The sequence below is a fragment of the Chenopodium album genome, chromosome 3 (assembly GCF_948465745.1).
Source record: "Chenopodium album chromosome 3, dcCheAlbu1.1, whole genome shotgun sequence".
In the NCBI taxonomy this organism is placed as follows: Eukaryota; Viridiplantae; Streptophyta; class Magnoliopsida; order Caryophyllales; family Amaranthaceae; genus Chenopodium; species Chenopodium album.
In genome coordinates, this window is record NC_137836.1 from 26367946 (window position 1) to 26382729 (window position 14784).

A 14784-nucleotide genomic window follows, 5' to 3' on the forward strand; every position below is an offset into this window, starting at 1 on the left:
TGGTGGTTCATGGTGGTTCGTTGCTCGCACTTCTCCATAGAAGTTCAATTGAAGGGTTCAATTGCAACAAACTAGAATTAGTGGAGGTCTTAATCTGTGCCCGTGGACCAAGTAGAGGAATCACGCTTGAGGTTCTTTATCTCCCATTGTTCTTGCTCGATCGCACGTGGAATCACTCTTCAAAGGTACGATTATATGTTCTTTATGTGTTATGCATTAGATCTTGGGATTAGGTACTGTATGAATATGATTTATGTTTATTTCCGCTGCGTAGTACCTTTAATTCCCTACAGATCAAACAGAGTATAGAGGTATGATCGGATCCCTTCTATATTTAACTACTAGTAGACTTGATATTGCTTTTAGTGTTTTCTTGTGTGCTAGGTTTCAATCAAATCCTAGATAGTCACACCTTACATCAGTTAAGAGGATTCTAAGATACCTCAAAGGAGCTGACAATATCTGTCTCTTTTATCCTAGAAGTGATACTTTTGAGTTAAAAGGTTTTGCAGATGCTGACTATGCAGAAGATTTGGTTAACAGAAAAAGCACTTCAAGAATGATCCAGTTCCTTGGGCCATGCCTAGTTTTTTAGGGCTCTAATAAACAGAATACAGTGGCCTTATCAACTGCTGAAGCTGAGTACGTGGCTGATGTAGCTTGTTGTTCTCAAGTTCGTTTGATAAAGAAACAATTAAGAGACTATGGTATGAAATATAATTGCATTCCCATTTATTCTGATAATACTAGTGCGATATGCATTTCAAAAGATCCAGTTCATCAGTCTCGAGTGAAACATATTCACATAAGGCATCATTTTCTTAAGGATATTGTGGAAAAAGGATTAATTAAGTTAGATTTTCGTGACATTCACTAGTAGAAAAATGTACATTTGCGTCGCCATATTTACGTCACTCATTCTAAGGAGCGAAGCAAATGTATTATTTTACCTTCCTTTTAAATTATTTGCGTCGCATATTATTTAAGAAGCGACGCAAAACTCAAGTGCATTTCAGCTTTCTATCATTTGCGTCGCTCCTATTTATTAAAGCGACGCTATTAATAAACTTATTTGCGTCACTCATTAGTTAGCAAGCGACGCAAATAAGTGATTAAGTAAATTGCGTCACTCTTTTACTAATGAGCGACGCATATGTACATTATTATAAACAAGGTTATTTGCGTCGCTTTTTTATAATAAAGTGACGCAAATAACTCTTTTGGCTTTAGGTTTTTCTGTGTTTTTTACCTTAGTTTTTCATCAGGTACCTACATTCACTATACAAAAAGAAAAAAAAAAACAAGAGTTCTTAAATTCCAGCGAATTTCTACAGCAAAACACCCACAAATTTGTCTCTGAAATCCAACAAATTCGGCCAAAAACTTGCGTTTCCCCAGCAAATTTAACATCTGAAATCGCAGTGAAGTCGAAGACCCATAATCGGCTGCAAATTCAAGCAATTTCGAGCAAAAATTTAGACCAAAAACCCTAAGAAATTCGAAGCCTTAAACCCAGAAAAATTGATTGTTTCCAACCAAAAATCCCCCATTTCGAGCAAAAAATCAACTCAAAAGCATACAAATTCGAACCCTAAAAGCCCCAAAAAATTCAATTTCGGTCTTCAAGTTCGATTGGGGGATTTCGTGGGGGGATTTCTAGGGTTTTTGGCAGCGACGCAATATACCCTAAGAAATTCGTCCCATTTCAGTCATAAATAATTTTTGTTCGAATTTCAGTCAAAAATTTAGATCCGAATTTTTGTTGTATGAATTTTTGATTTTTGAATTTTCAAAATCAGGTATTAGAAAATATTTGAAAATTAATTGCGTTGAATTTTTTTTTGGTTGTAGAAATATGTTAGGGATTGCGCGGCGAAAAGCTGTTCGTGGTGGTGTTTCGGTAAAATTTTAGAACAATTTCTTGAATTGATTGTAATTTTTTAAAATGTTTGTGTGATTTTTGAATTGATGGAAATTGATGTTGTTGTGATGTTATTCAGGTGCTAGGGCGTCAAATTCACAGGAATTCTGGACCATCTGCTCCAGCTTTCGGATCTCACAGCTATGCTACTGCCGCGAAAGAGGTAGTTGTTAGATAAAGCTCAATTAGATAAAAATTTGTGTTTTTATTGGTTAAGTTGATGATTTCAGCTGGAATTTGTGTTTTCTTTGCTGAGTTGAGGATTTTAGCTGGAATTTGTGTTGTTTGAGTGTGTTTTTCCCTAGACTGATCACCTTATGGGGGCGGTTTAGGTTGCGAATGTGAATGTTTTCATGTAGTTGTCATACTGTTATTGTTTGTGCCAATCTTTTTTGCTATGTAGAATGTAGATTGTGAAAGTATGAAAGCAGCTTGTCTTCGTAGTCGATACAATACCTCTTGTTGTGCGACCTTGTGTATGTCATGTTGTATGGACGAGGTTGAGGGTTTTGTTTTTGTTTTGTGTTTGGAGTAGGGAGTGCTTTTTATGTAATTATTATAGTTCTCCTCCTGATTTTGTAATTCCGGAACTTAATCTATAAATGTCATTGTTTTGGATGGAAAAAAGATTTTTGATGTTTTTTCTGCATGCTACAATTTAGGATTGGGATTATGTATCAGTACAAGAAATGATGAATTTGATTAAGTTAGTTGTTATGCATGATTTTTCTTTCAAAATTCATGCATAATACCTTTTCTTTTTATCCTTATACCGAAACAAGTACTTTGCATTATACAAGAACCGTCTATGTAGTACACACACCTTACATTCTAGGGAAGCATGATGCTTTTATTTGATGGCCAATAGTTTGTGCGAATATTGGCCAGTAAAATTTCAATTTTGCTAAGATTTTCCTCTGCATTAGGTTTTGGTCTAGTTGACAACCATCAAATAGAATTGTGTATAGGTTAATTTTTATCAGCTTCAAACCTATCCTTGCTCTAAACATGAGTTTCATAGCCCAAATATCATTCATGACCATTGTTTATAATATCATTCATGATTTTGATCTTGTGAAGCATTGCTAGAGTAACTATTTTTCATTCTTTCTTTTAGCTCAACAACTATCTTTCCCCACAGAGAGAGAGAGAGCAACCTCACATACTCATTTCCAAGTCCGATTTGCATGACTGTTAGGGTTGTAATCACCCTGGCTTAAATATGAACCCTCTTTCACAGGTCAGTCTATAATCAAGAGGTGCTTTGGTTGTATTAGAAGGGTTAGATCGAAGTGGAAAGAGCTCTCAGTGTATTCAGCTTCTCTCTCACTTGCAAAGTATTGGGTGTTCTGCTGAGTTATGGCGGTTTTCGGATCGAAATACTGCTGTTGGGCAGATGATCTCTGCTTATCTTTCCAATCAATCTAATTTGGATGATCATACTATTCATCTTTTGTTCAGTGCTAATCGTTGGGAGAAAAGGTTGTTTCTTTTTTCTTTTTATGATTGTTTTTTTATACATAATTTGTGAGTTGCATACCATGTGTTTGATGTTATGTTTAGCTGAATCTAATTCCTTTCTATGTTGTTATTTATTGGTTAATTTGGGTAATTCGTTCTCGTTTATATTACATTCTGGAGATTGTAGTTGGAATTATGATAGATTACTTTTAAAAAACTGTCTTTATTCCCCTGAGATTTTGAAATATATACAAGTATATTGGGACAGGAGTTCAGAATGTGATTTAAAGTTGTAAACTTTACTTCTTCATGAATCTGTTTTTTTGGTGATATGTTTGTTTAGTTGTTGACTTTGTCATCTACAATTACAGATCCATGATGGAAGAAAAGTTGAAATCTGGGACTACCCTCATTATAGATCGTTATTCATACTCCGGTGTGGCTTTCTCTTCTGCCAAATGTCTTGATTTTGATTGGTGTAAGGTAAAATGTTATCACCACAATCTCTGTTTAAGTGACTGTTGAATGTTCTATAAAATTGGTTACTGACTTTTCATAATCCCATGACTTGTGAAAGTGTAAGGATTAAAAGTATTGTTTAACTCTTTTGGTTTGGTAACAATGGCATTCTATGAAGCATTATGTAAAGAGAGAATGGCTGATATAAGGAAATAATATATAGTAATTACAGTTGTTGAAAACCCATCTTCGAGTGAGTGTGATGTATGTTGACAACTTGCTTTGAAGATTCCAACTCTTAGTAATCAACCAGTTCACTCAGGCATATCTCTATTTAGTCGCAATATGATCACAATTCTCTTTGTGCAGGCACCAGAGATAGGATTGCTGGCTCCAGACATGGTCTTATACCTTGATATATCACCAGAGGTATACTTTCATTCAAATAGGCATGATAGGAATTTTGCCTTTAGTTTCACTGATAAGAATTTATGGGGCGTACCATTTATTTGGTAAGATCTGAGACATGGCTGTTAAACCAAATCTTAATTTTTTCATAGCTTGCATCATACAATTTTGGTAAGGCTGTAAGGTTAATAGGTTTGACAGTGGTGACTTTATCTTGCATAGTGTCATTATAGTGATGCCTGCAATATTATGTTGTGCAGGTTATACTAATTTTCTTTTACTTAAACATGTTCCAGTTTCTTGCAATGTTCTTTTTATTTTTGTAAATTATGTTTTTTAACTAGATTATGTGAGATAGTTGTTGTTTCATCAAATTCCGTAATAATGCCATCTAGATTTTCATACGATGCTGAATGATAACAGATGGTTGATGCCTGCTTGCCAATGGAAGAAGTCCAGAAGAAGCTCAGAGAATATGTGTTTGAGTGTGTTGCGGCCTGCAAAAATGGAAGGGCTCTGTCTCACTTCTGGTCACAATAGGCAAGCTGCCATATGCCTCTTGCTCGCTTGGGCGAAATTGTATACTATAGTCAGTAATCAGTAGTTACCACGTTTTGAACTCTAGGTTGAGCTGTTGAGGTACTTCTACCTTTAAGTTTAAGTCTAGAAGTTGGAGTTGTATTATACGTTGATTTGGTTAAGAAACATGGTTTGGAAATTTTATGGGTAGGCCAAATTACAAAGGAGACTCTGCCGAAATTTACATTTGCATTATTCAATAATATTGCATTTTAATTTCAATTATATTAGCGTTAGCATATTACTTTATACCTAGGAAAACAGGTACTACAAACATATACAAGGCAATTATTATATTATAATTAAAAAAAAAAAAAATTCACCTCATTTGCGTCACTCATTAAACAAACAAGTGACGCAAATACAGCAGTTTTGTATTGTCTACTCAGTCATTTGCGTCACTCCTATATAAACAAGTGACGCAAATAACAAAAAATAAGTTTATTGGAAGAGTCATTTGCGTCGCTTGTTTATAAAGGAGCGACGCAAATAACAAAAAAAGTTTATCTGAAGAGTCATTTGCGTCGCTTGTTTATAAAGGGGCGACGCAAATGACTAAAAATAAGTTTATCAGAAAAGTCATTTGCGTCGCTCTTTTATAAAGGAGTGACGCAAATAACCAAAAATAAGTTTATCTGAAGAGTTATTTGCGTCGCTCCTTTATAAAAGAGTGACGCAAATAACAAAAAATAAGTTTGTCAGAAGAGTCATTTGCGTCGCTTATTTATAAAGGAGCGACGCAAATGACAAAAAATAAGTTTATCAAAAAATTCATTTGCGTCGCTCGTTTATAAAGGAGCGACGCAAATGACTCTTATTTGCGTCGCGCCTAGGAGCGACGCAAATGACTTAAAAGTCATTTGCGTCGCGAGCAGTTGCGTCGCTCATAGAAGTGACGCAAATACACTATAAATGAGCGACGCAAATGAGCCTTTTTCTACTAGTGATTGAAAATCAAATTGTTGACATTCTCACTAATCCTTTGAGTAGGGATAAATTTGAAAAGATGCGTATTGAACTTGGCATGATACAATTGAGTTAAGAAGAGCTCAAGTTCCCCCTCAAAAGGTATAAGTAAATCTTGTATGCGTCATATGTGTCTCACACAATTTGAAAATATGAAAACATAGTCATAAGCATTAGAATGTATGGCATTGCATATGGGATTGTGGTTGTATGTGATGAAATTAAATTGCATCAAGCTTGTCCATGTTACTAATGAACTATGTTTATTTGTTCCAAGTTCCTCCGAAAATTTATATCTCAATAAGATTGATTTTACCCTTCGAATTAATTGACTAGTCAGTTAATTAATTTTATCTTTTGCAAATCTTATCCTTGTAGTTTGAACAATAATTTTTTTTTTTAATCTGAATCTATCAAGGTTTTTTTTTCAAAATACCTTAGACTCTAGAAATTCAAATTTAAAACTCTGATCAAATTTCATCTCTATTTAATCTAGACCCTTCTATGTCAAATCATATTAAATGAAGTTTTGATATGACCAAGTGAAAAGTATTTTTTATCCTTCTTCAATCGGAATCTACTCCATTCAATTAACCTTCTTCACACTTCCACCGACTCTTTTACCCCTTGAATTTTCACCCCACTATAAAATGAAGCCAAAACCTAAACACTGTTCCTCACCTCCTCATTCCAAAAACTATATTCTCCATTTTTTCGATTCTGCTTGTTCTTCCATGGATATTTAACAAAAAACCCAAATCAGACCTCAAAAAGACTCTCCCATGGACATTAAGCAAGAAACACTAACCAAAGCTGTTGTTGAAAAACCAAAGAACATGCCAATACATCGCAGCGAATTGAAGAAACGAAAGCTGGAGGAAGAGGAACTTGAGCATTAAGACTGGGAGGAAATGAGTGAAAATATTATACAAGAGAAACCTTTAGCTGTCAAGAAAAACAAAGCAAGCTCTGATCGTTTCACCCATGGTTTTTGCATCAATTTGACTTGGTGTGAAGTAAGTAAGTACTCCGAATTACTTGAAACATTAGAGGCTCAAAATTGGGTGCAAATGTTTAGTAAAAGTTATAATAATGTGCTTGCTCATGCTCCTTTAAAAGAATTTTGTGAGAATTTCAAAAATGAAAATGGTGTGTGCTACTTTAAAGTGAAAAATCGTAAAACTATTTTTTATGCTGATTATCTAAGTGCTATGGAGCTCCGAATAAGGGGTTTGATGTATACTTTAAAGGTGCTACTGATTTAAGTGTTAGTGATGTGTCTATAAAATAAATTATGGAAGCAATTTGTGGAAAGATGTTTAAGGTACAAACCAATCATTACCTGTTTTCACCCATTCAGACATTGTTGTTTATTTTTGTTCACTTAGCTATTGTTCGAAGAACCCAGCACAGGCACGAGGCCAATCTCCTTGATGTTATGCTCATGTACTGCCTTGAAAACAAGATACAAATTAATATTCCTTCCATCATGATAAAACACCTCACCCACTGCCTTGAAAATTATTTGAAAGTTGGATATGCTAATCTGTTAATCACTCTCATAGAGTGTTTTGGTATTTCAGTTGAAATTTGTGAGCATCTCAACACTAGTAGAAAAAGGCTTATTTGCGTCGCTCATTTATAGTGTATTTGCGTCGCTTCTATGAGCGACGCAACTGCTCGCGACGCAAATGACTTTTAAGTCATTTGCGTCGCTCCTAGGGGCGACGCAAATAAGAGTCATTTGCGTCGCTCCTTTATAAACAAGCGACGCAAATGACTTTTTTTATAAACTTATTTTTTGTCATTTGCGTCGCTCCTTTATAAACAAGCGACGCAAATGACTTTTTATATAAACTTATTTTTTGTCATTTGCGTCGCTTGTTTATAAAGGGGCGACGCAAATGACTTTTCTGACAAACATATTTTTAGTTATTTGCGTCACTCTTTTCTAAAGAAGCGACGCAAATAACTCTTTAGATAAACTTATTTTTTGTTATTTGCGTCACTCCTTTATAAAAGAGCGACGCAAATGACTTTTCTGATAAACTTATTTTTAGTCATTTGCGTCGCCCCTTTATAAACAAGCGACGCAAATGACTCTTTTGATAAACTTTTTTTGTTATTTGCGTCGCTCCTTAATAAACAAGCGACGCAAATGACTCTTCCAATAAATGGATTTTTTTGTTATTTGCGTCACTTGTTTATATAGGAGTGACGCAAATGAGGTGAATTTTTTTTTTTTTAATTATAATATAATAATTGCCTTGTATATGTTTGTAGTACCTGTTTTCCTAGGTATAAAGTAATATGCTAACGCTAATATAATTGAAATTAAAATGCAATATTATTGAATAATGCAAATGTAAATTTCGGCAGAGTCTCCTTTGTAATTTGGCCTACCCATAAAATTGGGAATGACGGCATTATATTAACAACCTGTCCAATAATTTACATCTCAATATTATAGACATTATACTCATCATCCCAACACCAATTAACCAAATTACTTCATTTCAAGCCTATAATCCAAAACAAGAGTCAAACATGCGCTAAGTGATAAATCTAAAGTTCAACATTACATATAAAATACTCTGCCCAAATATCTCGGATCTCATTTATCTCCTCCTCGGTGTACGGTGTAGTTCTTGAAAAATCCTATCAACACAACAAATATACAAGAGGAAAGTTTTAATTCAAGATTGTAGCTAACATCAAATTGTATTTATCAAACAAAAATGAAATATTTGACAACTCATACCTGAATAAGATCTTCACTGCTATGGTGATGTTCAAGTATTTCGTACATATAACGCATGACGTAGTAGCCACACTCACGTCCACCCAATTGTTGAGGACACTACATGTAATATATTTGTAAGTTGAATTAAATTGCTATACTTCAATTATTAAGAAACTAAAATTTAGGGTCAGAAATTAAGGTAACCTGTCCCAAATGCCATGTCAATTTACTTCCCCTAGATTGTCCACTTAATGCCTTAAAACTTCGAAAAGCACTACACATTTGAAACAAAAAACATATATATATTACCCTTACACACATAAAATCATGACATTAATAACAAACTAGACTTACTTTGTCATTGCAAACTTAATTGCTAAATTTCGCTTCTGCCTCAAAGAATCAAAGATGATGACTTCACGCTTAGCCATGCATAAGACCAAAAGAACCCAATGATTCCTACATAATAAATTAGACACACATTTGTAAAAGAGTAAAATAATATCAACAATTTGCAAAGTTCAAATAAATACAAGTTCAAAGTTTATACTTTTCATGGTATGGGCATAAGATGAACTGCTTAGATTTTTGTTTTTCCATCACATGTGTCATGTATAGTAGGATACGATCAGCATCACTATGCAAATAGGTTTCTGAAATCATTTCCGGACACATGAATCCAATGGAAGCCACTTCCTCCGTATCGAGTAAGTCACTCAAGGCCCTACATATATATCATGTAATAACATTATAAATGGTAATAAATAAGTATATGGGAAGAGTGAAATTTGAATATCTTACATCATAAAAACTTGCAAAACTGAAATATTCAGCCAAGCTCCTGTGAGAAGTTGATTGACATCTTCACGTTTGATAATGATGTCCTTACTGTCTTCATAACTAAAGGTCCAAGCATCAGCCTTAACCTTAATAGTTTCACCTTCGGGTAATGAAGATAACAAACTATTCAAAGACCCACACTTCTGAGACAAGTTTTCCAAAGCATAATCCATAAGAAAAGCTTTTTTTGGATTGGTGTTGGACTCTTTTGTTTCGCGACCACTTTCAACTACTTTCATTTTGTCTTGCATGTTTTCTTTGGCCGATTTGTTGTTACCATTGTTCTTATTTGATATGAATTCCTAATCAATAGTAAAGCAAATCTATTCAACAATTTGCTATATTTTGTATGGCAAACTATATGTAAATTGTTACAAAAATAATTTACCTTGTCATGCATGAGTGAAACCAAGTATTTCGGCCATTGGGTAAATGTACCATGAGCATGCTTAAGTTTCTTGATGACTGAAGAAGGAACTGGAACCGAGAATTCTTTGAACTCGTCAAAAAAATCATCAACACTCACCCTCACGTGATCCGGAAGGAGGTTACTATGATGATCAAGGATTAACTCCGGATGATATGTACCTTGACCTCCAAGCCTCCCATCGTGTCGAGACTTTGGCAACCCAATTTTCTGTGAACGTGCAAGATATTGAGCAACCCATGCTGCCACTTCCTCAGCAACTGTTCGTTGTACAATACTAGCTTCTGGTTTGGCCGGATTCATGACTTTTCCCTTTAAGTCACCCATTTCTCGTTCAAAAGGATACATGTATCTCATACACACTGGTCCACAAAGTTTAATTTCACGTACAAGATGAATAACCAAATGAGGCATCACGTCAAAAAAAGATGGGGGAAAATACATTTCAAATCGACACATTGTCTCAAGTATATCTGCTTGCAAGTCATCTAAAATACTTGGATTTATGACCTTGCTACAGATAGTGTTAAAAAAGACACATAATCTTGTAATTGTATACCTCACTTGAGGTGGCAAAATTCCTCGAATGGCAACTGGTAATAATTGTTGCATCAAGACATGACAATCATGAGATTTCATGCCACCCAATTTCAAGTCAGACATTGACACAAGTCTACGAAAATTAGAAGAAAATCCAGCCGGGACCTTTAAACCATCCAATGACTCACAGAAGCTAGTTTTTTCCTTTTTAGACAAGGTAAAGCAAGCTGGGGGAAGATACCAGCGTTTTCCTCGAGATTCGGGTGCCAACTCTGAACGACTCATAGCAGCCATGTCTTTTCTTACTTTAACTCCATCCTTTGTCTTTCCTGGCATGTTTAATAAAGTTCCCACAATGGCATCACATATATTTTTCTCAATATGCATTACATCTAGACAATGTCTAACTTCCAAATGTCTCCAATATGGAAGAGACCATAGCTCAGACTTCTTCTTGTAACCCCCAGTTGATTTGCTTTTGTAAGGCTTACCAAACTCATTCTCAATGTCTTTGACCCGCTGATAAACCTCACTTGCACGTAAAGGGCCACGAGCTTCTCTCAACTCCACTTTTCCATTAAAAGACCCCTTATTGAATCGAAAAGGGTGGTCTTCTGGAAGATGTCTTCGATTATCCATGTATACATGCTTGCCACAATTGTCTAGGCGCAATGCCTCCAAATCATCTTCACAAATGGGGCAAGGAGTTCTTCCCTTCACAGTGTACCCCGACAAATTCCCATAAGCTGGGAAGTCATTTATCGTACAAAAAATCATGGCACGTAAAGTGAAATTGGTTTTACTATATGCATCAAACATTTGGACACCTTCATTCCACAACAATTTCAAATCTTCAATGAGAGGCTCTAGATACACATCAATGTCATTTCCAGGTTGTTTAGGCCCAGATATTAGAAGGGACAACATAATGTATCTAGACTTCATGCATAACCAAGGAGGCAAATTGTAAATAGTTAGAAGAACCGGCCAGGTGCTATATTGGGTACTTAGTGTCCCAAATGGGTTCATTCCATCTGTACTAAGACCAAGCCTAAGATTTCGATCTTCTTCACCAAAGTCCTTGAACTTTCGATCAATGTTCCTCCATTGCGGGGAATCAGCAGGATGCCTCATTAACCCATCTTTCTTCCTCCCATCAGCATGCCACCTCAATAATTTTGCAGTTTTTTCATCCGAGAAGAGTCTCCTAAATCTCGGTATAATTGGAAGATACCATAATACCTTAGCCGGAGACCCTTTCTTACACATCTCACCAGTATCATTCATCTTGTAACGAGAAACTCCACACCTTGGACACTCATGCAAATCAGCATACTCATTTCGATACAACACACAGTCATTGGGACAAGCATGTATCTTCTCATACTCCATACCCAAGGGGCACATAAGTTTCTTGGCCTCATAGGTGGAGTTTGGAAGTTCATTCCCGTCGGGAAACATTTCTACTAAGGCTTCTAACAACTGCGTAAAACCCTTGTCAGTCCAACAATTGCTCGCCTTTAAGTTGAATAACTTCATAATAGCACCAAGTTTAGTGAACTTTGTACAACCAGGATATAACGGGGTTTCAGCAGCTCTCAAAATACTATCATATATCTGGGGACACTCTGTGAAATGGTCTTCAACATCTTGCATCATTTCATCTATCCTGTCCTTCTCCACTTCACTCTCACTTTCAACACCAATATCATCAGCTGTATCGATATCCTCACCTTGGGGGTCATTATCATCATCACAATGATTCTCATCTTCCCTTGGACAATAACTAGAACTTGCCTCAATATATATGCTCTCACCATGCCATGTCCACCTCGTGTAGTTTTCTTTAAACCCACGACGAATTAGATGATCTTTAATATCAACTATATCATGATATCCCCTCGAATTATTACAGTCACAACAAGGACAAAGAATATTCTTTGACTTATTCTCTGTTTGGTGTTTTAAGGCAACAGTGCTAAACTCTTCAATTCCTCGTAAAAAACTTGTACAATTTCGTTTACCATACATCCAACTTCGATCCATTTTCAACCACTGAATAACAAAATTAATTTTAAGATAATGTGTATATTTTGTAACATATATAGCTCCTTAACCATAAACAAGAATATAAGGCATCAAACATTTTCATTCAAAGTTTATATCATGTAATTGCAACTCCGGATGATCCAATAAGGTCCTTATCACTCCAACCTAACCCATTCTTGAATGTCCTATCTCACTAATAACTACTTGTAAAGTTTGGTTCTAAAGAAAATCCGGCAGCATTTCCCTATAGTTCTCCAAGCACACAATGTAGATAATCGGCTATCAACATATGTACCCAGAGAACAATCGGGAAATAGTGAGCCATGATCTTCTTAGATCCAAAACAATTCAAGTAGTTATCACCTAAATGAGATAGAACATTCAAGAACAGTCCCAAACCGGGGACTATTCAAGAATTACTCCTAATGAGTAAGCCCTGAACGGGTATCTAAGTCAATGATGCAAGTATTATTGCAATTCCAATCAATTATATCACAATTAAAAATCTCATACAATTCACAATCATTATACCAACCAGAACAAATAAGTTAATATTGCAAAGAATGGTTCAGATATATATACCACAAGTGAAGACAATCTCGTATGCGTACTACCGCCTTAATCGTTTGTCCACAACCAGAACCTCGAGCAACTTGTGGAATTCACTTCCGCATAATTAAGAATCTGCCATAAAAAATTACATATATTAAACCAACATAGTTGATTCAACTTAATCTGCCATGTGACATAAAAGTTGTTATTCGGCATTGATTCTATTCTTTAATCCTCTTTTTGTTTTCTTTTCTGATCAAATTTGACTTTATTACATATCTTTATAAGTAAAGGTGGGGGTGCATAACTGCATATTTAATAGTCAGGTGTGACGGGGTTCAAGCAAAGAGCAGGAATCTTAGTGGATCATAATTTTCACCAAAACCTTACCTAATTAATTAATCATACTAATAATTTTCTTCATAAAATCAGATCAAGCAACCCATTCCTAAGAGGTATTCACAATATTTGACTCACGTGACGCCATATGAGTCCGTAGGAGCAATTTTTTAATTAATGGCAGATCTACTGGTACCGTACTCACCCCCTTTCCTTTATATCTTATTGTTTATAGTGGACAGGAATACATACAACATATACTATATATGATGATCACAGAAAGTGACCAAACCAAAAGGGACAGTCCAAATATTAAGTATCTTTGTCCATGTGATTATGATAATCACTTTGTCTGACCACGTATTTGCGTGTGTGCTCGTGATCCTAAATCTCATAGAACAAGAGCGAGCACGAGAGAAATAGAGTTCAGGACATTACTGAAAGTGCCTAAGTAGAGGTACTTGTTCTCATAAACGCACCCAATTCGTGCTTCCCATCGCCCATTATGATGATGCCTACAAAAAAATTAAATGATAAAAAATAATTTTAATAAGACATTCAAAGAATCATAGATGTCAACCAGTAGTATATTGCAAAACAGCAACTGTAAAAATCTACAGACTAAATGCAAACAAATTTGCAGAACAAATGGAGCACTAACAATTATCCATAGTAAAAGAACACAATCTATTAAATTACTTTAGTTTGAAGTTTGAAACTTCAAAGAAACCATGGTATTTCAAAAAAAAAAAAAAAAGCCCCAAAAACAGTGCAATAGTATTTCACTGGGAGGAAGAACAGATCGCATAAAAGCAGGATTTGCAGGTGAACAACTATGTCAAGTTGACTGCACTCCTACGCCAATAACATGAAGTAATAATAAGCTCCTTACTTAACTAAACTACATAGAGAAAGTAAAAGACTTGGGTATGCTGGTATTAACTAAACTGCGTTATTGACTAAGCTATTTAGGCTTGGGTATGCTGGTATGGTACATATCCGTTTTCAGGGACTATGCAATATGCTCAAATGACTATGCTATTCTACAGACTGTTCAAAGATGCAAACAAGCAACCAGTAAAATATTGCAAAACAGCCATATAAATTCAATGACTATGCAATATGCTCAGATGAAAATTGACTTCAAAAATTCAATGACTGAAATTCACAAGTATGCAATATGCTCAAATGAAAATTCAATGACTGAAAATTATAAAAATTCAATTAAATCTGCCATATAAATTCTAATTAGTGAACTAACACTAAACCTGAAATTAAACTAAGTCATTGTTCAAGTTAAATGCTACATTCTATCTACCATGAAAAGATTGAACATAAATAGAAGCAATCTTACCATAGGTGAAATTGATTTCTAAAATTCAACAATGTCGAGCCGAAATCGATTTTTGGGGGCGAAATTAAGCGATTTTTCCACTCGAAAATTCAAAAATTCAACATTGCTGTAATTTGCTTGAACTTCCTCGCGTTTTTGGGGGCGAA

General features: G+C 35.2%; 3 protein-coding genes across 5 annotated transcripts; 1 reads left to right on the forward strand and 2 right to left on the reverse strand.

Moving 5' to 3' along the window:
* The first annotated feature begins 1219 nt into the window (after positions 1–1219).
* LOC145612854 (thymidylate kinase-like) lies at positions 1220–4972 on the forward strand. 3 transcript variants are annotated; one of them, XM_081668073.1, is made up of 7 exons: positions 1225–1764; positions 1852–1900; positions 2001–2084; positions 3162–3403; positions 3754–3865; positions 4211–4270; positions 4673–4972. In XM_081668073.1, the coding sequence occupies exons 4-7, from the start codon at positions 3318–3320 to the stop codon at positions 4787–4789; spliced, it is 375 nt and encodes a 124-aa protein (XP_081524199.1). In that variant the 5' UTR covers positions 1225–1764; positions 1852–1900; positions 2001–2084; positions 3162–3317; the 3' UTR covers positions 4790–4972. The 3 variants fall into 3 exon arrangements, with proteins under 3 accessions (XP_081524200.1, XP_081524199.1, XP_081524198.1); XM_081668074.1 differs by lacking the exon at positions 3162–3403 and having other exon boundaries at positions 1220–1764; XM_081668072.1 differs by having other exon boundaries at positions 1225–1900.
* Positions 4973–8286: 3314 nt separating this feature from the next.
* On the reverse strand, positions 8287–9675 carry LOC145612890 (uncharacterized). The gene is made up of 6 exons (XM_081668075.1): positions 9339–9675; positions 9088–9261; positions 8892–8996; positions 8742–8811; positions 8556–8654; positions 8287–8452 (listed from the first exon to the last, which is right to left on the reverse strand). The coding sequence occupies exons 1-6, from the start codon at positions 9626–9628 to the stop codon at positions 8360–8362; spliced, it is 831 nt and encodes a 276-aa protein (XP_081524201.1). The 5' UTR covers positions 9629–9675; the 3' UTR covers positions 8287–8359.
* A 25-nt stretch (positions 9676–9700) lies between these two features.
* LOC145624962 (uncharacterized) lies at positions 9701–12375 on the reverse strand. Its single transcript, XM_081678049.1, has 2 exons — positions 9766–12375; positions 9701–9715 (listed from the first exon to the last, which is right to left on the reverse strand). The coding sequence occupies exons 1-2, from the start codon at positions 12373–12375 to the stop codon at positions 9701–9703; spliced, it is 2625 nt and encodes an 874-aa protein (XP_081534175.1).
* Between the last annotated feature and the right edge of the window lie 2409 nt (positions 12376–14784).